This window comes from Somniosus microcephalus, chromosome 22 (assembly GCF_052327205.1).
Source record: "Somniosus microcephalus isolate GS21.2 chromosome 22, FLI_Smic_1.0, whole genome shotgun sequence".
Classification (NCBI taxonomy): domain Eukaryota; kingdom Metazoa; phylum Chordata; class Chondrichthyes; order Squaliformes; family Somniosidae; genus Somniosus; species Somniosus microcephalus.
The window spans coordinates 58,678,861-58,701,549 of record NC_141008.1 but is presented as its reverse complement, the minus strand read 5'-3'; the positions used below and the strand labels follow the sequence as shown (position 1 = coordinate 58,701,549).

The following is a 22,689-nucleotide window of genomic DNA, read 5'->3' as shown; positions in this document are numbered from 1 at the left end:
ATACTGCTCGAGGAACCCGTCCCTAATACACTCTATGAACTCTTCCTCAAGGCTGCCCTGCCCAATTTGATTTGTCCAGTCAATATGAAAGTTAAAATCCCCCATGATTATAGCTGTTCCCTTATTACAAGCCCCAACTATTTCCTGATTTATACTCCGACCAACAGTGTTGCAACTGTTAGGAGGCCTATAGACTACGCCCACTAGTGATTTTTCCCCTTATTATTCCTTATCTCCACCCAAACTGTTTCACTATCCTGATCCTTTGACCCAATATCATTTCTCACTATTGCAGTGATTCCATCCTTTATTAATATAGCCACCCCACCTCCCTTTCCTTTCTGTCTGTCCTTCCTAATTGTCAAATACCCCTGGATGTTTAGTTCCCAGTCATGGTCACCTTGCAGCCATGTTTCTGTAATGGCCACCAGATCATACCCATGTGTAGTTATTTGTACCGTCAACTCGTCTATTTTGTTACGAATGCTGCGTGCATTCAGATAAAGAACTTCTAAATATGTTTTGTGACAATTTATTCCTGCTTTTACCCCCTTTACTACTTTACCTTTATCTTTATACATTCTGTCCCTTCCTGACACGCTCTGGTTTTTAATTCCCCCACTGCTACCTTGCTCTATTGCCTTCTCCACTGACATTTTTATTTTTTGCTCTCTTGAAACCTCCCCCCCCCACTAATTAGTTTAAAGCCCTCTCTACAGCCCTAGTTATTCGATTCGCCAGGATTCTAGTCCCAGCACTGGCCAAGTGAAGCCCGTCCCAACGGAACAGCTCTCTCCTGTCCCAGTACTGGTGCTAGTGTCCCAAGAAGCAAAACCCATTTCTCCCACACCAGTCTTTGAGCCACGCATTTAACTCTCTGATTTTATTTACCCTAGCCAAATTTGCTCGTAATTTCTGTGTAAAGGTGCTGCTGCTATGACATGGTATCTGGTCTGTAACAAAGTTCTCTTGGTTGTTTGAAAAGTAATGCTGATACCAACCAGTAAATTGTCTACTAATGTAAGGACCTTTTATTGCACTGCCTGAAAGAGTGGTGGAAGCAGATTCAGTAGTAACTTTCAAAAGGGAATTGGATAAATATTTGTAAAGGAAAGATTTGCAGGACTATGGGAAAAGAACAGGGGAGTTGGACTAATTGGATAGCTCTTTCAAAAGAGCTGAAACAGGCACGGTGGGCCAAATGGCCGCCACCTGTGCTGTATGATCGTATTAATAATCCCCTCTGTTCTTATGAAAACAACCCCAGTTTTTCAAGTCTTCATACAGGTATTTGTATTTCCTTGTACTGTACCAGGCAGCAACCTATTGAATCTGCTGTACCCTCTCTCTTTCCTCAACTTCCTTGCTATTGTGTGGAGCCCAAAACTGCACACAGTACTCCAACTGCGGTCTTGTTGAGTTTCATATAGATTCACCATTACATCTTGAATCCAATTCAGATTTGTAGTTTTATAAACACTGGACACATTTTGGCCTAGAAATTCAGTTGTTTGCGCCAGCCGCTAGCGCCTTAGGAGGAGGAGAAGTGGGGTGCTAAGCGGCTAGCGCCGGGCGCACGCGATCTGCGCCTCTCGCAAACTTCAGTTAAGATTTAGCGGCGGCGCAAAACCTTTGCGGGCGCTCAGCTGCGCGCGCAGATCCTGACATCATTTCATGGTGCAACGCCCTTTGTGCGCCCCGAACCGGAAATTCAGTGGCGCCGGCCTATTGTGCGCCTGGCGCCCCTAGCGACTGGTAGAGGGGAACGGTTCCCAGTCGCTGCGGGGCACGGGGGGCGCTAATTAAAGGGGATTCCTCCTGCAGTATAAATGGCAGCCATTTTGCACCACTCCTTCTTTGAGAGAGACGGATCTTTGGAGAGAGACAAAGGTAGAGAGCATTCTGGTTTGGCTCAACACTCGCACAGGTACTTGTGGCTTCAGGCCACAGCTTTGCACTTGTCTTTAACTTCAGTGTCATAGCATTGATTGGAAACATATAATGGGGGCTGCAGTGGGTGGAAACGTTGGGCTTCTCCATTGCATTCAAAGGGCTCAGAGACGCCGTCAGAGAGTGCCAGTCATGGCCAGACGGAGAAGGGGCAACAGGCGTCGGCAAAGGAGGCCTTACCCACCCAGGGTATACCGCCAGCAGTTCTCATATCTGAACATGTCTGAGGAGCAGTGTGTTCGGAGGCTGCGATTCAGAAGGGCGGTGGTCACTGAGATCTGCCACCTGCTTCGCGGAGATCTGCAGCCACAGCTGAGGAGCAGGACGTCTCTGTCGGTGGCAGTGAAGGTGATGGTGGCTCTCAACTTCTATGCCACCGGCTCCTTCCAATCCGCTGCTGGGGACATTTCCAACACCTCCCAGTTTGCGGTACATTGCTGCATCCGCCAGGTGACCAATGCCCTTTTCAGAAGGAGACGTCAGTTCATCTCCTTCCCCATGACCGTTGACAAGCAGCAAGAGCGTGCAATGGGCTTTGCAGCATTAGCGGGCTTCCCCATGGTGCAGGGCACCATTGACTGCACGCATGTGGATTTGCGGGCACCTCTAGAGAATGCCGAGGATTACCGCAACCGGAAGGGCTACCATTCGCTCAACGTGCAGTTGGTGTGTGACCACAGGCAGCTCATCCTAGCTGTCAATGCCCGCTTTCCAGGCAGCAGCCACGATGCCTTCATCCTGCGCCAGACTTCTGTGGCAGACATGTTCGAGGCCCAGCCTCACCCACGAGGATGACTTCTCGGGGACAAAGGCTATCCTTTGTGCACCTGGCTGATGACCCCGCTCCGTGCGCCCAGCACCCCTGCTGAAGAGGGATACAATGACAGCCATCAAGCAACCAGGAACATCATTGAGCAAACAATCGGCGTGCTGAAGCAACGGTTCCGCTGTCTGGATCGTTCCGGGGGAGCCCTACAGTACTCGCCTGAGCGAGTCTCCCATTTCGTTGTCGTGTGCTGCATGCTGCACAACCTGGCTATCTGCAGGACTCAGCCACTGCCAGCAGACATTGGAGGACCACCAGAGGAGGAAGAGGAGGAGGACCAGCACAGGAGGGAGGCAGTAAGTGCAAGGGCCGCCCGTCGGCGGCTTATTGCAAGTCGGTTCTAGGCCCCCTCTCAGGGAATGGCTTGTGCCAATGGCAGAAGATGAATGTAGCTGCTCCACAAGCCCTCGGCCGAGCAGGGCAACCAGGACTTCCAAAAGAAAGCATGGACAGTGCGATTTAAGAAAATTTTTTACTGTGATACCTCTGTGCCCTTCCCACATGACAAACTAATGGAGAGAAACCCTCCCCAAAAACACACATACACCAGTCTCGGCCTTTACAAGTAAAACAAATATACCAGTCTCGGCCTTTATATATGAAACAAATACACCAGTCCCGGCTTTTATAAGTAAAACAAAACATTTGGCCACACCTTCTACTTTTTCCCCTGCGAGGGTGATCCGTTTCGCTTCCATGACTGGCCCCTACCCGCCCTGCAGCTCCTCCTCAATGGGACCCCAGTGGCTGCAGCAAGGCTGGGGGGAAGGCTGCTGAGGGTCAGATGATGAGACGGCAGATGCCCTTTGGGGTCGGCCTGGACCAGCTCTGGGACTGGAGGGGCCGGCTGCTGACTGCTCCAACTCTGCTTGGGCGGCAGCAGTCTGTCCAACAGCTGGTGGCAGCTGCAATGGAGGAGTGACAGTGTTGGCTGCAGGAATGCTGCCAACCTGACAGATCACAGGCACTCCCTGGTCGGCTGATACATTGGCACGCGCACGGGCCAGCACTGCAGCATGCGCAGCAATCTGCTGAGGCACAGACTGCTGGGCTGCTGCGGCACAGCGAGTGCCCCGGCGATGCCTGGCCGATCCAGCGAGTGTGCAGCAGTTAGTGCCCGTGTGGCCCTGGTCTGTGTCTGCATGACAGCAGCCAGTGAATGCACGGCACAACTGAGCACTTGGCTAGAAGCCGCCTGTGATGCAGCGAAGTCCTGCTGACTCCTAGCCTGTGCTGCCGCGATGTCCTGCAGACTCCTGGCCTGTGCTGCACTGAATTGTTGCAGACTCCTGGCCTGTGCTGCCCCGAATTCCTGCACACTCCTTGCCAGTGACTCTATGGAGTCAGGCATCCTTGCCACTGCAGCCATGAGCTCAGTGTGCCTGCGCTCAGCCTGGGCGCCCATTTCCGCTAGGAGCTGCACCTCCTCTGCGCTCACCGTAGCAGGACCGGAGGTCGCACTCACCCTCGGGGGAGAAGGCCGCCGAGCTTCCCCACCCCTCCCGCGTTGCTGCAGCCCGCTGGTCCCCGGAGCTTCACTATCCTCCGACCCTTCCCCCTCCCCCTGCTCCCCTCCAGGGAAGACGTGTCACCATCATGGCCATGGGCTGCCTCAGCTGAGGGTGTCCCTGATGGGCTGGCTTCCTCTTCCTCCTCCTCTATGTCTGACTCGGACACAGTGCCAGCTTGAGGGGCCGCCTCCACACCTGGCGAGTCACCATCTGAAAGCAGGGAGGCACAAGAGTTGCTTTAGAGTGAGGACAGGGCGGCAGCGAGGGCGGCATGAGTGCTGCTGTGCACTGCATTGGTTCGATAATGGCAAAGGATGCTGGTGTGAGGCGCAAGTGGAAAGGGAGAGGTCAAAAAGGTGATGACCTTACCATTGGTGCCCAGAACAGGGTCAGCATCTCCATTGGCGACGGGGCCACTCAGCCGGCCTGCCATGATCCGCTCCACTCGCTGCTCGAGGTCGCTCAGCTGTTTCAGGTCAGGACGGCCTCCCCCGGTCTGTCGCTGCTGTCTTCTGTTATGCGCCGGCTTGGCCTGCAAGAGAAAGGACCGCCTCTAAGTACAGTGTCAAGCCCTGATCTTGCCCGCACTGCCTCCCATGTTCGATTAGCCCTGACAGTGTCAAGCCCTGATCTTGCCCGCACTGCCTCCCATGGTCGAATAGCCCTGACAGTGTCTAAAGTCCTGATTGCGCAAGTGCTTTTCATGACAGTCCCATAGCTGCTGGATGAGGGCTGGCCATTAGGGCTTTCAGACCTGTTTGGCCATAAAGTGAGGTGCACATGCAGGGATGAGGAGGATACTGGAAAGGGTACTCACCCTGACAACCCGAGTGAGGTCGTTGAATTTTTTCCGGCAATGGGTTGGTGTCCTGCCAACCACGCTGTTGGACGTGACCCTGTTTGCCACATCCCTCCATGCTTTCCGATATTCGGCGGGCAGCGGCCTCCTGCCACCCTCAGGGAAGAGGATATGGCGCCTGCGGTCCACTGCGCCAACCAGCAGCCTCAGGTCACCCTCGCCGAAGCGCTGCGCTCTCTCCCTGGCCTTCTCCATTTTCCTGGGCGTGGAGCTGTTCCAGAAGCAGTGTTCAGGCCTTGCCTTAGGGCTGCAGTGTGCAGGGCGTGGCAGCCAAGCAATTCCACCCTCCCCCTTTAAGTGCTGACCGGCGCCTGACTGTCTGCCCTCAATGAGCACCTCGCCGCACCTGCGCTGCGCCCGCCTTCGGTGTTTGCGCCCCGGATCGCCGGCTTAGCGCCTAATGATAGTCATGCATCGCCTGCTTTAGCGCAGCAGCAACCTCTTGGGGCGATGCAACTGAATATCGGCGAAGGTGGCGCTAAGTTGCGCCGGGCGCAAAAGCTAGCGAACGCCATGCTGTAGCGCCCCAAACGTGGCTATACTGAATTTCTAGGCCTTTGTCTTTTAATTTGGATGGAATTCAGATTAAGTACTCACCATGTCATGGGCATGTCAACTACTTTCACTAAATGCAGCCTTATATTTTGAATGGGACACTCGACCCTTTTGCCATCTGTAGTGTTATTCTGCACTGTGCTGCTGTGTGACCAGGGCATGCATCTACAGTCAGGTAATGGGGTCATTTTATTTACCACTGAGAATGCACTTGGAACCCCATTACTTCATGGGAATCGGATTCCTTATTCCATTCTTTTCTGTAATAGAACCATGTTCCTATGGTGTTTTGCTCCAGCTGGACATGCTGATTTGAGTAATGAAGAAGCCCCACTCAGTTTAAGGGAGCACAATCCCTAATTGGTATTGCTGGTGGTAGGATCACTGATATTGTGATTCTGTTGCCACCAATCTGCCAATTAAAATGTATTAACAGTTTCTAGCAGAGTCTTATTCTGATGCACTGTCAGAACTGGCATTTTCCATCGTGGCGGATTGAACAGTCTGCAGCTGTGCGTCTATCCCCAGACAATACGTGGAATAGTGATGGATGCAATTGCTCAATATTGTGTCTGTCATTTCAGCCGATCTGAGGGATGTGGAACTGACTGAGTAGTTTAGTGGTGCACCAGACCAATTATTTAAAATCATACCTTTCCAGAAAGAGAGAGGCATTTTTTCTGCTTTTACTGTTCTGAAATTCACCCCATCCTTTCTTGAAGGCAGTTCCACAGGCATCTACAGCCCTCCGGGCCTTTGCTTAAGATGTCATTCTTCATGTATGAATCTTGATGGTGCATTCAAACTATTTGACTCTGGCAGGCATCTTAGTGGAGCTCATTGTCCTTTTAGTTTTAGTAAACAGGGTTCTAGTGTGTCTTGCCACAGAACAAAATGTCATTATGCTTTTATCTGGCGGAAAATTGCTTTTGAATATTAACACATTTGTTTCCTTCATTTTCAGTTTAAATTTTAAAGATCCTGAGGCAGTCCGAGCCCTTACATGTACACTATTGAAGGAGGACTTTGGACTGACGATTGACATCCCATTGGAGAGATTGATTCCTACCGTTCCTTTGCGGCTCAACTATATACACTGGGTTGAAGACCTGATCGGCAGTGGCACTGAGGAAAGTAAACTCATCCGAGGAATTGACATTGGTATGAAGCATCAGGTTTTATTATCTCTTTCAGCTAAGTCCAACCAAGAATTGCTCATCAGTTTGAAGTGGTTATTTCATTGAGTTGGACCCCAAGAGTATATTTTTAGTTCAGTATCACCAGGATTTCAGTGAAGTGTAAGTAATGTCAGGCATGTGAAATTTTCATACTGCATCACTGAAATCGGAAAACAGCGAAGCAGCACAATTATCAGAAAGATCATTGACCTGAAACGTTAATTCTGTTTCTCTCTCCACAGATGCTGCCTGACCTTCTGAGTATTTACAGCATTTTCTGTTTTTATTTCAGATTTCCAGCATCTGTAGTATTTTGCTTTTGTATTTGCTGTACCAAAATTATAGATATTGTCCTGCAAAACTTGGAGAGCATTTTGAGCTTTACAATATCAGTGAGAGAAATTTGAGGTGATAAAAATATCGTACTGGAATCTGTGATGTAACATTAAAGCACATTGGTTCCAGGTTTTTTTTCTGTATTAATGTATTGATAATCTTTGTGACAGTGCTGTAGTTATGAGAAAGAAGCTGTGTGAAACAGAAGGAGGGGTTGCTGGCTCCATGGCCGCTTTTTTACTATTGCATGGGAGTAGCCCAGGGTGAGCTGGGCTTTTGTTGGTGGGGATGAGTTCCTCCCTTTCTCTCTCTCTGCTTGTGGGAAAGCTGTCGACCTCTGACCTCTGAGTTGACCGATTTTCCAAGGTTGGTAACTCGTCATGTGACAAATCACAAGGATGAGTCAGTATTCTGCCTCTTTGTGACACAGCGTGTTATTACTTTAAGACATGATTTTTCTGACATTACTTACATTTAAAAAACTTTTGTATTAAGATGTTTATTTTTGTTGAAAAAACCGCGCTTGATGCGTTGTACTGACAGTACTCAGTCTGCTGAGCCAGAAGAGCATGAATAATTTGGAAATCCTTTGTGCTGTAGTAAACCTCAAATCCTATAACAGCAGAAAACCACAAATAAAGTTTAAGTTGCATAGATTTGCGTAAAACCTTAATTCTATCAGCACTAAATTGTCATCCAGTAATGCTGTTCCGTACTGACATAAATACAATAATCAGTCCTGCCAATAAAAACCTAGTCACTGCTGTTAATTGGCCTATGTCCCATCGATGCTGATTCTTTGCTTTCTCAACTCACCAGTGGGACCAATGGTACCTAACACTAAGTTGATGACCAAACTGTGGGAATCTGGGGGTTGTACTGCAGTTCAATGTGGAAACCTTGACATTACCACTAATCAAGGCAAGGATACAGCTGATTACAACTCCCAAGATGTTTCTTTATGAAAAGGAACCATCAATCTGTTTGACAAGAGTGCTGTATATAAACTCCCAGGTACACCGTCTGGAGGTGTGGGAATTCAGAATTTTTTTTTTTTAAATGAGCAGGATAGGAACTACTACCCTGTTATAGTGGTAAAAAATTCCAATGCAATCCAAAACTTGACCTTCATTTACTATTGTAAAGTAATCAAGCTACTAGTTCCAAATCTCAGTGTTTTATTGAGACCCACCTCAGATTGCCATCATGCCAATTCAGATACTTACTGGCATTAATTGTCAACCAACTTTCATAACCTCCACTAGTTTCTTCTGTGCTGTTAAGTCTCCCTCGTGTACTAGCCGTCACAATTAAACACTGTCAAGTTACCTATGGACACAGTGACATGAATCAGCCATTCATGTGGAAATGACTTAAGAAATAATACTGGGCGGCCTGCTGGTGGCGCTGTCCAGGGAGAGTATAAATACTCGGGCATGGGCCCAGCTTGCTCAGGACATTCTTTAACAGGAACTAGTGAAGGACACAACTAGATCTCCATGTTGTAAAACAGTTGACTAAAGCTTTGTTTAACGCCTAGACCAAGTGCCTGGTAGTTTTCTTTACGTCACACAGTGTCAAATGTGGCTGCACAGTTTTCATTTTGTTTTGAATATTACACGTCACTGAAGCTATTCAACCATCTAAACAGGCCAGCGCACGGTTCCTTGTCTGTTCTCAGTGGGAAGATGTTGCAGGTGTGTGCTACTAATTGATGCAGGCCAGGAAGATTCCAACTTTGTTCGTTGGTCTGTGCTCTGTTAGCTGATATCAGCTGGGGCAGCAGTGGGCCACCACAATGTGGCCTTCGACTATCTGATCTAGGGCGGTGAAACAAATCCACCTTGGGTTCTCGTTTCTGCTTGCTAAAAGTGTGCTTGCGGGGATTTCAGAATCCGGTTCAGATGTGATGCCTTGCTTGGTAAAATAGTCAGCCTGCACTCACTGTGCAAACATCAATGAATAATCATTTCCATAAGGTGCAGGAATGCTGTTCCTGCCTATTGTGCGATAGCTCAGAATGAATCACCACCTTCAGATGTAGAGGGTGAGGTTTAAAAATCAGAGAAAGGGGAAAAAAATGAAAGGCAGGTTAATAATACTCGATTAGCACCCACATATTTCAATGCTGAACCTAATGCCACTGATGCTTAGACTAAAATACCATAGTAGACTAATAATTGCTGTCAAATGTCAATAATTGCAGTCGATCTCTATTTTAAACTGGAGATGGCATTCTTATTATTCTTTAGCTATTTTTCCAGAAGCACCCTGAATAGGATATTGAATAGCTGCTCATGGGTTTCCTTGTTGTCAGGATTTATGCTGATGTTCTATTAATGAGGTGTGACTAATTTACCCACACTGGTAAAATTCTAATTGTGTAGCCCTGTGTTTCCTGTATGTTTGATCATATGTAAGCCTGGTCTTTATTTTTAGATGTAAATAACAAAAGCATTTTCTGTGTCCTATCTATTTTCCCTCTCTCCTGACATGAATACAAATAAAATACTTCCAGTGAAAAGTACTGTATATTTTGAGTAAATTTATGTGGAAAAACACAATGCTAACATGTTGAACTAAATTACCAGGAATCTGCTGCAGCTTTCTTGGTCTCTACATATGCATGAGATTGGCAGCCTAATTGGAAGGATGCTGTGCTGGTAGATTGTTGAAAGGGTAGGTTTTACAGGTCCTTCCTCAGGAGTATTAAGACCATGCAAATTTGTGTTATTTTTCATTGTTGAATTATCCACCTTCGTGGAATACCATGACTACATCATGTAATTTACTATGAAACCTGTCTGTAGTGACCATCTAAACTCAGTCCCAAAAATAAATAAATGAATCAGATTGACACTTATTATTAGGGGGCCAACGAGCAATACTTGGAGTCCTTCTCAAAATGCTCACTGTACAATTGTAATGCATCAGAGGGTATTCGTGCACTCATTTGTGCTGTCAGTTTCTTGCATGGCAATTCTGTGATCTCAGCTGGGTTACCTGGGAAGGGACCAAGCAAATGCAAAGATGTTCAGAAGGTTTATGGGGGTTGGGGGGGGGCGGTGAGTAGGAGGGCAACTAAAGCAGGCTATTCTTGTCTTGCATATATTGCAGCAGGTTGAGGAATGCAGTTGCAGGTTGTCTGCCAGCCCCCTCTCCCCTGACGCACAGCCTGGTGGAACTAAACAAATGATGATGAGAAATATTTCAAAAATCAGAAGGCTGGGTGAAGTCATATTTATGCTAATATATATGTACAAATGTATGTTGAAATGTTTAAGTGTCCTAATCCAAATTGTACACTCTCGGGAGCCGCAAGCCTACATTTCGTTGTACTGCACTTGTGCACTAACAATGACAATAAAAGTTGATTTGATTTGATTTGATTTGACCTGTCATTTTGGACCACCTTTCCTGCAGGCCATGTGACTTAGTAGGAAGAAGCCCATGCACCCGATGACCACTCCATTCATTGCACTTGAAGCCTAAATACTGCAAAAACATGCTGTTCACTAAATATGCTGATAGTTAATTCATATTACATGGTTTCATTCATGTTGGGTCGAGCTAGAAGGAATTGGCAGTGTTAGAAAAATTGTACACGACCACTGCCCACTTGAGTCGACTTGGGAGGCACCCCAGCTGAAATAAATAGCTTCTTAATAGCCACTGACTTCGAGGTTCACCTTCTATTCATTGGGTTCTTTCATGTGAAGAACCGATGCATATATATTTACAAACCATGCTACAAATTTGACTCTAATAACTAATGTCACTCTTTTGAACATTACAGGAACTGGGGCCTCCTGCATCTACCCTTTGCTTGGGGCCACTATGAATGGTTGGTTCTTCCTTGCAACCGAGGTGGATGATATGTGCTTTAACTATGCAAAGAAAAATGTGGAGCAGAACAATTTTTCCGACCTCATTAAAGGTTGGTAAAAGGGAATTCATTTTCTCGGATCCGTGGCAAATTATTTCCTTAATCATGAGTATAAAAGGATGGTGACTGAGGACAAGAGAAATTAAGGGGGGGGTGATGGAAGGCACGATCGGAGTGAGAGAGTGGTGAGGGGTGGTGATTTAGGGAGAGATTTCCAGAGGACTGGGACATGGTGACTGAAAGAATAGAACAGAGGGAACAGGGAAACAGCAGTAAGCCAGAATCGGATATACGTTGGTAGCCAAGTGTCACAACCTTATTAGGCTAATTTGTTTTCTCCATGTTCGCTAATCTAATAATTTAAATGTCTGTTTAAAAAAAACTAATTCACAAGTTCCACTAATTGCTGTTACTTTTTGTTCTTAAAGCCTATGAGAATTACTACAATTATTTATTTGATTTAAATAATCTTGTCAGAACCTTAGCTGAATGATTCTGCTTGTATTCCAATTATTCCATCTAATTTCAAAGGGACTCTGTAGGTTTGAAATTGAAGAATCAGAAGCTAGTGTTTTTTACACAAAGATTAAATTTGCTTACAACATCCTCACCAAGGTTCCTCCGAGAAAAGCCTTTGATCCTGGGCCAGCATTATTGAAGATGTTACTAATGGGCCAGACCTATTTGAGTGCAGGGGTCCCAATCAGTGCATCCTCTGAATCAAAGTTTTCCAATCAGTTTTCCCCCATAGTTTGTGAACTTGTAGGTCACAGCCAGTGCTCTAAAGCCACACTATGTGACAAAGTAGCATTCCATACTGCGAGATAGTGGAACCAGTCCCACACTGTCATAGACCAACATTGATGGTGGCTATGAAGAAGTCTCTGGTGTACACTGTACTGCCTTTCAAGCTGAAAGGTAGTTATTATGGAACATAATGGAGAGAAAATAGAAAACTAAGCAAAGTCAGTGTTGGCACTTTTGAGAGACAGAACTGTCTGAAGGAAATATCACCCTAGATGTTCAGTAATCATCTGGTCTCCAGCTTGTTTTCTTAATATTTTAAAATCAGTTTCTAAAATTGAGTCTTTATGCTAATAGTCTCCTTTGTCACTAAAGTTGAGATCACCTATCCAGTTGCCTCTGCCGCTTCCCCTTTCCCACCAAGCAAAGCTCCCCCCAGGCCCCCTGCCCTCGACTTGAACCCATGCCTCTGTAGTTTCTTTCCCATATCCCCTCATGCCCTCGCTGATCTCATCTTGTTCATGAAACCCATCTACTGCTCCTTTGACACCATTCCCACTGAAGTGCTGCCCACCCAACTTCCCTTCCTGACCCGCACACTAGCTGACATTGTAAATGGTTCCCACTCCCTTTTAAAAAACCTCGATCATCACATGTCCTCTTTAAAAAAAAATTAAAAAAAACACCTTGCAAACTACCGCCCCATTTCCAATCTCCCTTTTTTCCTCACGTCCTTAAACACTCTTACCAAATCTGTGCCCATCTTTCCCACAACTCCCTGTTTAAATTTCTCCATTCTGCCTCACCACAGCACTGAAACTGCCCTAATCAGAGTGACAAATGACTGACCGTGATCATGGTGCATCATCCTTCCTCATCTTCCTCTGTAGCCTTCAACACGGTTAACCAGACTATCCTCCTCCTCCATTGCCCATTTCAGTGGGGTTGCCCTCGCTCATGCATCACCCCTGTCCTCGCTGACCTACACCGCCCCAAATTTAAAATTCTCATCCTCGCCCCTCCCAATCTCCAACTTCCTCCAGTCCTACAACCCCCTCCCTCTCCCCAGAACTCAGTTACTCTCGCTCTCGCCTCTAATGCAACCCCCTCTCTTTGCCCCGTCATTGGTGGTTGTTCCTTCAGCCACCTAGGCCCCATGCTCTAGAATTCTATCCCCAACCCCCTCCGCCTCTTCTGTTCCCTCTCCTCCTTTAAGACCGTCTTTAAAATCCACCTCTTTGACCAAGCTTTTGGTCACCCCTCCTAATATCCCCTCTGGCTCGGTATCCATTTTTTCCTTAACATCTCTGTGAAGCAACGGGCTGTTTTTTTCTATCTTTAAAACCGTTCTATAAATGCAAGTTGTTAATACTAACACATGTGAAACATAAGTGGAAGTCATCTTTATTCATGCTGAGCCTAATATACTACCAGTTGAATTTAACTGTGTGTGAACTACAATTTCACCTAAGTAATATTAATTTGCAACATTTCTGACAGTGGGATGTTGATGTTTTAAACACTTGAAAATGAATTGACTACTTTGAGCAGGTGACCCTCTATTTTTAGTTGTCTGTTCATTTTTCTCCCACCTCCTCCCTCCACAGATTGTTGTCTCGAATTCTGCTCGCAGACATTGTAAAAGAGCAGTTGATTTGGGGGACGTGAATTCCAAAATTGTGGATAAAAGTGTTAAAATCTTAAAATGCCTCGTGAAATCATAAGGTAAAAAGACCACCCCTCCAGCCATAAGCAAGTAGGAGGGCTCATGTTACATGGCAAATAGTATGCCCCTCTCTTTTGCGAAAAATAGATTTCCACACATTGAGTTCATATGCTTTTTTGATTTCATTGTTTTCATAATTAAACCCAAGTTTCTTGATTCTATTTTGTTTCATTTTTGACTCACTTGCAGCTGACTTAATTTTATTTTGGAAAGCTAAAATCCAAAAATCAAAAGATCTAACTATATAGTATAAGAAATCAAATAGTACCTCGGTGTGTTTTGGATGTTTGCATTTTAAATGGAATTATCCAGATACATTGGTTACAAATATGAACTTGCCTTCTTTCTTTCACTACTCTCATTTTTTGCAAGATGTTGCAGCTCTTGCAATGCTGACATTTTACACTATTTGCTCAGCAATTGATGAATTTCCAAACATGCTCAAATGCGGCCTTTTACTCCAGTTCTAAGATTGTCACATATTAATGTCTGGAATTGTCTTGCACTATTGCACTCATTTCTCGATCTGTATTCGTACATAATGACTTTTGAATTAAATTTCATTTACTGTGAGACTTTGGCATGGTGCAATAGGCCTGCGTTGATTAGCTGAATATAATCAATTAAAAAAATTAATTGACAGAAAATTTAGTCAAGTAATCATCCTGATATCCAGCCAACAATAATCGGCATTATTACAGTACTGGGGACGCACTTGATAAAAGTTATTCAGATGTGCAGAAAACTGCTAAAAGAAATGCTGACATTTTACACTATTTGCTCAGCAATTGATGTATTGACTGAAAAAAGAAATGTAATAAGAAAGAGCTAGAGCTCATTTTGTGTGGGACGCTGACAGCACATTTACTTACAATGTGGTACTATTTTTATGATCATTTAATGTATGCAAATATTCACTTAATTGTTTTCTGTAACTGCTTGAATATTCACCAAGGAAAAAAATGAGTTGGTTACCACAGTCGTGGTATGTCTGCTGGACATGAAAAAGGTGGACAGCTGTAAGATTTCCTGATAGCTAAGATGTCAGCAAATCAGAAAATGTTTGTTTCAGTCTGTCATCTATGCCATGCTCTACAAGCATCTTGGCTGGTGTCATGAGCTCCAGCCATTACTGAGTTCCAAGGTTAGCTCCAGGAATAGAAAAGAGGCATATCAACAACAACTTGAATTTATGTAGTGCTTTTGACATAACAAAGTTCACTGGTGAGGGGAGGACCCAAAGAGCAATATGGAAGGTGTTGGGAAAGTTAACCTATGGTGTGGTCAAAGCAATTGTTTATAAGGAGACACAGATGTAGCAAGGATTTAGGGCAAGAATTCCAGATATATCTGCCACTGATGATAGGGAGTAGGGAAGGGGAAACATACAGTAGACCATAGTCAGAAAAGCACGAGTGTATGCAGGGAACCCAGGGCTGGAGGAGGTTGCTGAGGTAGGATGTAGTGGAAGCACCATTTAAAACGTATAGTGCTCCCAGCTGGAATACCTGCCACATGAATCACTATGTCACTTGTCTTTTGCCTGGGAGATTTTAAATAGAAGATTCCCTGTCAGCTTCCCAACAACTTTGTTTTCAAGGAAGCGGAGGCAATAGTAATGTGCATTACATTCAAAGTACTTTCCAGTAGTCACTAAATATGGTTCCAAACAAACCTAATTACAGTATTACTACCAATGGCACAAATGGTACAATCCTAAAGGGGACGCACAAACAAAGAGACCTGGGGGTATGTGTGCACAAATCGTTGAAGGTGGCAGGGCAGGTTGAGATAGCAGTTAAAAAGGCTTATGGGATCCTGGGCTTCATAAATAGAGGTAAAGAGTACAAAAGTGTGAAAATTATGATGAACCTGTATAAAACACTGGTTCGGCCCCAGCTGGAGTATTGTGTCCAGTTCTGGGCACCACACTCTAGGAAGGATGTGAAGGCCTTGGAGAAGGTGCAGAAAAGATTTACGAGAATGATTCCAGGAATGAGGGACTTCAGTTACATTGATAGACTGGAGAAGCTGGGGTTGTTCTCCTTGTAGCAGAGATGATTGAGAGGAGATATGATAGAGGTATTCAAAATCATGAGGGGTCTGGACAGAGTAGATAGAGGGATACTGTTCCTATTAGCAGAAGGACCGAGAACCAGAGGACACAGATTTAAAGTGATTGGCAAAAGAACCAAAGGCGACATAAGAAAAAACTTTATTACGCAGCGTGTGGTTAAGATCTGGAATGCACTGCCTGAAAGGGTAGTGGAAACATAGAAACATAGAAGATAGGAGCAGGAGTAGGCCATTTGGCCTGTCGAGCCCGCTCCGCCATTTAATGAGATCATGGCTGATCATCCAAATTCAGTACCATGTCCCTGCTTTCTCCCCATATCCCTTGATCCCTTTAGCCTTGAGAAATATATCTAACTCCTTCTTGAATATATTTAATAAGTTGGCCTCAACTGCCTTCTGTGGTAGAGAATTCCACAGGTTCACCACTCTCTGGGTGAAGAAATTCCTCCTCATCTCAGTCCTAAATGGCTTACCCCTTATCCTTAGACTGTGACCCCTGGTTCTGGACTCCCCTGCCATCGGGAACATCCTTCCTGCATCTAGTCTGTCTAGTCCTGTTAGAATTTTATACGTTTCAATGAGATCCCCTCTCATTCTTCTAAATCTAGCGAATATAAGCCCAATCGACCCAATCTCTCCTCATACGTCATTCCTGCCATCCCAGGTATCAGTCTGGTGAATCTTCGCTGAACTCCTTCCATGGCAAGAACATCCTTCCTCAGATAAGGCGACCAAAACTGAACACAATACTCAAGGTGTGGTCTCACCAAGGCCCTGTACAACTGCAGCAAGACATCCTTGCTCCTGTACTCGAATCCTCTCGCTATGAAGGCCAACATACCATTTGCCTTCTTAACTGCCTGCTGCACCTGCATGCTTACCTTCAGCGACTGGTGCACAAGGACACCCAGGTCTCGTTGCACTTCCCCTATTCCCAATCTATTGCCGTTCAGATATTAATCTGTCGTCCTGTTTTTGCCACCAAAGTGGATAACCTGGCATTTATCCACATTATACTGCATCTGCCATGCATCTGCCCAATCACCCAACATGTCCAAATCATACTGGAGTTTCTCTGCATCCTCCTCACAGAACATACGCCCACCCAGCTTTGTGTCGTCTGCAAACTTAATTTATCTTAAAGACCTCTATCAGGTCACCCCTCAGTCTTCTCTTTTCTAGAGAAAAGAGCCCCAGCCTGTTCAGTCTCCCAATAGTTATACCCCCACAGTTCTGGTATCATCCTTGCAAATCTTTTTTGCACCTTCTCCAGTACCTCAATATCCTTTTTGTAATATGGAGACCAGAACTGTACACAGTACTCCAAATGTGGTCTAACCAAGGTTTGATAGAATTTTATCTTAACTTCTCTGCTTTTGAATTCTGTCCCTCTAGAAATGAACCCAGTGCTTTGTTTGCACTTTTTGTGGCTTTGTTAACCGGTGTCGCTACTTTTAGTGATTTGGGAATCTGTACCCCCAGAATTTGTGCCCCCAGATCCCTCTGCTCCTCTACCCCATTTAGACTCTTATTTTCCAAGCTGTATGTGACTTCCTGATTTTCCTACCAAAATGCACCACCTCACACTTATCTGTACTGAAATTAATTTGCCATTTACACGCCCATTCTGTAAGTTTATTAATGTCTTCCTGTATTTTTTCACAGTCCTCCTCTGTATTAACTACACCCCCCAATTTGGTGTCAACCGCAAATTTTGAAATTGTATTTCTGATTCCGGAGTCCCAATCGTTTATGTAAATGGTGAACAACACTGGTCCCAGCACCGATCCCTGTGGAACGCCACTTCCCACCTTCCGTCAGTCTCAGTAACTACCTTTAATCCCAGCTCTCCGTTTTCTGTTTTGTAGCCAGTTTGCTGTCCATTCTGCTGCTTGTCCCCTGACTGCACATGCTCTGACCTTAGTCAGGAGTCCAATACGTGGTACCATATCAAAAGGTCTTTTGGAAGTCTGTATGATCCAAAGTAATCGCCCAATCTGGCCAGTCTTGGACACCTAGTCATGGAAGAGAGCTGGGAGCAAGTCACTTCCCCACCATTCTCTTAGCTGGGGTTAGACGTGTGGCAGAGACACCAATTAGAATGAAAAGAGGGGAGAATGCAAGTGCCTTAGCACTGCATACAAAGGATGGCATGAAGCGGACCATTCCCTTACCTCCAACGTTTTCCAATCCTTTCACCACCGTCTCACGGACCTTCAGCTTTCCCTCCAGGCAGACTCAATCGCGGCTTTCAAAAGGGAGTTGGATAAGTATCTGCAGGAAAAAAAAATTCAGGGCTACGGGGAAAGGGCAGGGGAGTGGGACTAACTGAGAGTCGGTACGGGCTCGACGGGCCAAATAGCCGCCTTCCATGCTGTAACCATTCTATGATTCATATTTACACATTTGCAGAGCTGTATCTTTTAAATGCAAGTGGTGCTTACAGCAGAATTTCCAGTTGAGCATTGTTTTGTGAAAATGTGAAGATGCACACGATAAGTACAATTACTGTCAATGAGTGAGGATATGAATTTTTAAAAATTAATCATTATTAGCATTTTGTGTTTGAACACAATACCTTGTGGAATAAACAGGAACAATGTACAGCTGGCAAAGTAAATGTTGTGACTACTGCTTTAAAATTAACATTGCCTAATCAAAAGATTTTTGTTGTTTTGCATTAATCAACCCTGAAACTGTAAGACTTTAATTCACTAAGACCCCACAGTGTTGCATTTCTTCCATAGATGCTTTTGGGCTTTTACTACTAATTAGTTTTTTGAATACGGGGCATTGCAAGGATGTGGGTTTGTGCCAAAGTGAACACCAAAATAGATGAAATATCTAAATCAGATCAGATTTATAATTTTAATAAATTTCTTCGTAACAATGGAAGAACATTGCTAAATTTTACAATTCATTTTCAAATGTTGAATTGCTGAGTAAACTTTTGTGATGTACCAATGTGTTCACCTCCCACAACAACAGAAAATGCATTTTCAATTAGGTAATTTAAATGCCTGTTAGAGCAGGAGCGAGCATTTCCTGCATGCATTTTTCATTACAGAAATGTTGATTAAGTATTTATTTTATGTAGCCTCATGAGCTTTTCCTCCTTACCAATTCTGGAGAAGGAAGATAGAAATTTTACACAGGAAAGTCTTGTAAATAAAGCAAAAAGAAAGGATACGGGCAAGCCTTACAAGAGCCTATGCAGCTTGCACTCCTGACTCACTTGTCTGTCTCTTTCCAGTGGTGAAGGTACCTCAGAAGACACTGTTGATGGATGCTCTGAAAGAGGAATCGGAGATTGTTTATGATTTCTGTATGTGTAACCCACCGTTCTTTGCAAATCAAATGGAAGCCAAGGTAAATCTTCCATAAATTGCTTACAAAAAATATATTCTTAATCTGCATTGCCTCTTTTCTTCCTCTTTTGTATTCAATATTCCACGCTATGCAGACAATACAACATCCCCACTGAATGAATGTTTATTAACTCCTCCCCCAACCCATAATCAAACAATTGCCCTGATAATCTTTTATAAATGACATTCAGATATTCTGTTGTCCCCCACCTCAAGTGAATAATCTTGCATTCATTCAGTTGTTTCCTGCTTGATAAGTTAATTGACCATCAACCTTTTTTAAACCTTATACCACTTAGTACCCAGCTTAGCTGAGAGCTGACTAACTTAGCCACATTCCCTTAAAAAAGCAGATGTCCATAGACTGAATAAACAGCAGCTGCATCTGTGAACATATCTGAAGACTGGACTGATGCGAGGAGGGTAGTCTAGCTGCTGCAGGAAGAAATATAGGGTTAATGGGGTAGTGGGAAGAGTTTAGGATAGTGATTAAGTAGGGATAACTGGCAGCCAGATTACAAAATATGTCTTAATTATGGTTAATGGGTAACTTAATCCTTACTAGTTTTACACATCTTCTTGGTATGTTAAGCCACAGAGGCTAAGGAGTACTTCACCTGCTTGTCCACCTGTCTTTTTGTTTGCTTGGGGAATGGTCAATAAGAGGAACTCGTAATGAGGGAGAAAGGAGGGAGAAGTGAATAAAGAAACATGCACATGTTATTTGATAAAATTGACGTGTGTGTTTATATTCGAGATGTATAAAAGACCGAAGAAATGAGTAGAGAGAATGTTAATACAACATTCTTTCAGAATCATAGTAGTGAGAAAGTTAAAATTCTAAAAGATAAAAGGGTCCCTAAAACTGAAGATAAAACAATAAATTAAACTTTCCAGCAGTATTCAAAAGAAAGGTTAATACTTGCTATTCAATTTTGCTAGTATCCCAATATCTGAGAGGATTTTGAAGTCTGTCTGGCAAATGTATTTGATATATTAAAGAGGCTTAAGACTAACAAATCCCAACACCAACTAGCATATACCCTAGAATTGTGAAAGAGATTAAGGAACAAGTTTGTGGAGCACTGCATTATCATGAAGAAATCATTGAGCACTGCAAACAAGTTAAACAGATTGGCTGGGAATTTCCTTGGAGCTATTCACTGTTATGAAAGCTATTCCTTGTCAATATTGGAAAGGCTTTGAGATGTCAGAAGGTTAGCCACTCTTTGGAAGATACCCACCTTCTGCCCTGCTTTTGTAGCCATGGTGCTAATATGGCTGGTCTAGCCTCTGGTCTATAGTGAGCTCCAGAATGTTAATGGTAGGGGACCTGACAGTGATGTGCTATCGAAGGTCATGAGATGATTGCTTAGCTTTGTCTAGTTCAAGATGGTCATTACCTGGCACTTATGTGGTGCAAATGTTATCGGCCACATGTCAGCCCAAATCTGGAAGTTATCCAGTTCCTGTTATAGGCTGGCATAAGTTGATTCATTTTCGGAGAAGTTGTGAATGGAGCGGTCACCTGTGGAATTGTCAGTGAACAGCCCCACTTCTGACCTTATGGTGGAGGGGAAGGTTTTATCGTTGGGCCGAGGAGGCTTCCCTGAGGATCTCTTGCAATGATGTTCTGAGGTTGTGATGACCGGCCTTCAGCACCACAAGCATCCTCCTTTGCATCGGGTATGACTTCAGCCACTGGAGGGTTTTCCCTCTTCAGTTTTGCTAGGGATCCTTGGTACCTTACTCGGTCAAACATTTGATATCAAGGGCAGCTACTCTCACCTCTCCTCTGGCATTCACCTCTTACGTCCATGTCTGGATTGGGGCTGTGATGTCTGAAGCTGAGTGGTTCTTGCGGAACCCAAACTGAGGATCAGTGAGCAGGTTATTGGTGAGTAAGTGTCGCCTTGATGGCACTTCTATTACTTTACTGATGATTGAGAGGAGACTGTTGAGTAATTGACTGATGCGCCATCAATTACTCAAAAGACTGAGGTTAAGCGAGTAACAACCAGGCTTTTATTAACTAAAGAATGAAGGTCTAGTCTCGAGTGGTCGACCCGTCAAGAATACTAAGGGACTGGGAGGTAGTCACTTATATACCTGGAATAGTGGGAGGAGTCAGCCGAGGCATGTCCAGACCTGTACCTAGTGGAATACACATACACATACAGACAGGTATAACAGTGGTTTACCACATTGACCATATTAGATTTACCCAGTTTTTTGTGGAGAGGACATATCTGAAAAATGTTCTACATTGTCGGGTAGATGCCAGTGTCATAACTGTACTGGAACAGCTTGGCTTCATAACATAAGAAGTAAGAGCGGGAGTAGGCCATACGGCCCCTCGAGCCTGCTCCGCCATTCAATAAGATCATGGCTGATCATCGACCTCAACTCCACTTTCCCGCCCGATCTCTATATCACTTGATTCCCCTAGAGTGCAAAATCTATCTCAGCCTTGCATATACTCAAAGACTCAGCATTCACAGCCCTCTGGGGCAAAGAATTCCAAAGATTCACAACCCTCTGAGTGAAGAAATTCCTCCTCATCTCAGTCTTAAATGACTGACCCCTTATCCTGAGACTATGCCCTCTAGTTCTAAACACTCCAGCCAGGCAAAACAACCTCTCAGCATCTACCCTGTCAATCCCCTTCAGAATCTTGTATATTTCAATGAGATCACCTCTCATTCTTCTAAATTTCAGAGAGTATAGGCCCATTCTACACAATCTCTCATCATAGGACAGCCCTCTCATCCCAGGAATCAATCTAGTGAACCTTCGTTGCACCGTCTCCAAGGCAAGTATATCCTTTCTTAGATAAGGAGACCAAAACTGTGCACAGTACTCCAGGTGTGGTCTCACCAAGGCCCTGTACAATTGTAGCAGGACTTCCTTACTCTTATACTCCAACCCCCTTGCAATAAAGGCCAACATACCATTTGCCTTCCTTATTGCTTGCTGTACCTGGATGCTAGCTTTCTGTGTTTCTTGCACGAGAACACCCAAATCTCTCTGAACACCAAAATTTGAAAGTTTCTCACCATTTAAAAAATATTCTGTTTTTCTATTCCTACTAAAGTGAATAACCTCACATTTCCGTACATTATACTCCATCTGCCACCTTACTGCCCACTCACTTAGTCTATCTATATCCCTTTGTAGACTCTTTGTGTTCTCCTCACAGCTTACTGTCCCACCTACCTTTGTATCGTCAGCAAGCTTGGATACATTACACTCAGTCCCTTCATCTAGGTCATTAATATAGATTGTAAATAGCTGTGGCTCCAACACTGATCCTTGCAGCACCCCACTAGTTACAGCCTGCCAACCTGAAAAAGATCCGTTTATCCTTACTCTCTGTTTTCTGTCTGTTAACCAATCCTCTATCCATGTTACTATATTACCCCCAACTCCATGAGCCCTAATCTTGCGTAATAACCTTTATGTGGCACCTTATTGAATGCCTTTTGGAAATCCAAATATACTACATCCACTGGTTCCCCTTTATCTACCCTGCTAGTTACATCCTCAAAAAACTCTAATAAATTTGTCAAACACGATTTCCCTTTCGTAAAATCATGTTGACTCTGCCTAATTTCTAAGTGCCCTAATACCACTTCCTTAACAATGGATTCCAGCATTTTCCCAACGACTGAGGT

General features: G+C 44.5%; 1 protein-coding gene across 6 annotated transcripts in view; it reads left to right on the top strand.

Moving 5' to 3' along the window:
* Window positions 1-22,689, top strand: part of mettl16 (methyltransferase 16, N6-methyladenosine) — a 153,145-nt gene that overhangs the window by 88,831 nt on the left and 41,625 nt on the right. For all 6 annotated transcript variants that reach the window (XM_085964847.1, XM_085964845.1, XM_085964846.1 and 3 more), the window contains exons 3-5: window positions 6,666-6,862; window positions 11,012-11,152; window positions 18,901-19,016. In XM_085964847.1, the coding sequence (XP_085820973.1) occupies window positions 6,666-6,862; window positions 11,012-11,152; window positions 18,901-19,016 (454 nt within the window). The remainder of the gene's footprint in view (window positions 1-6,665; window positions 6,863-11,011; window positions 11,153-18,900; window positions 19,017-22,689) is intronic.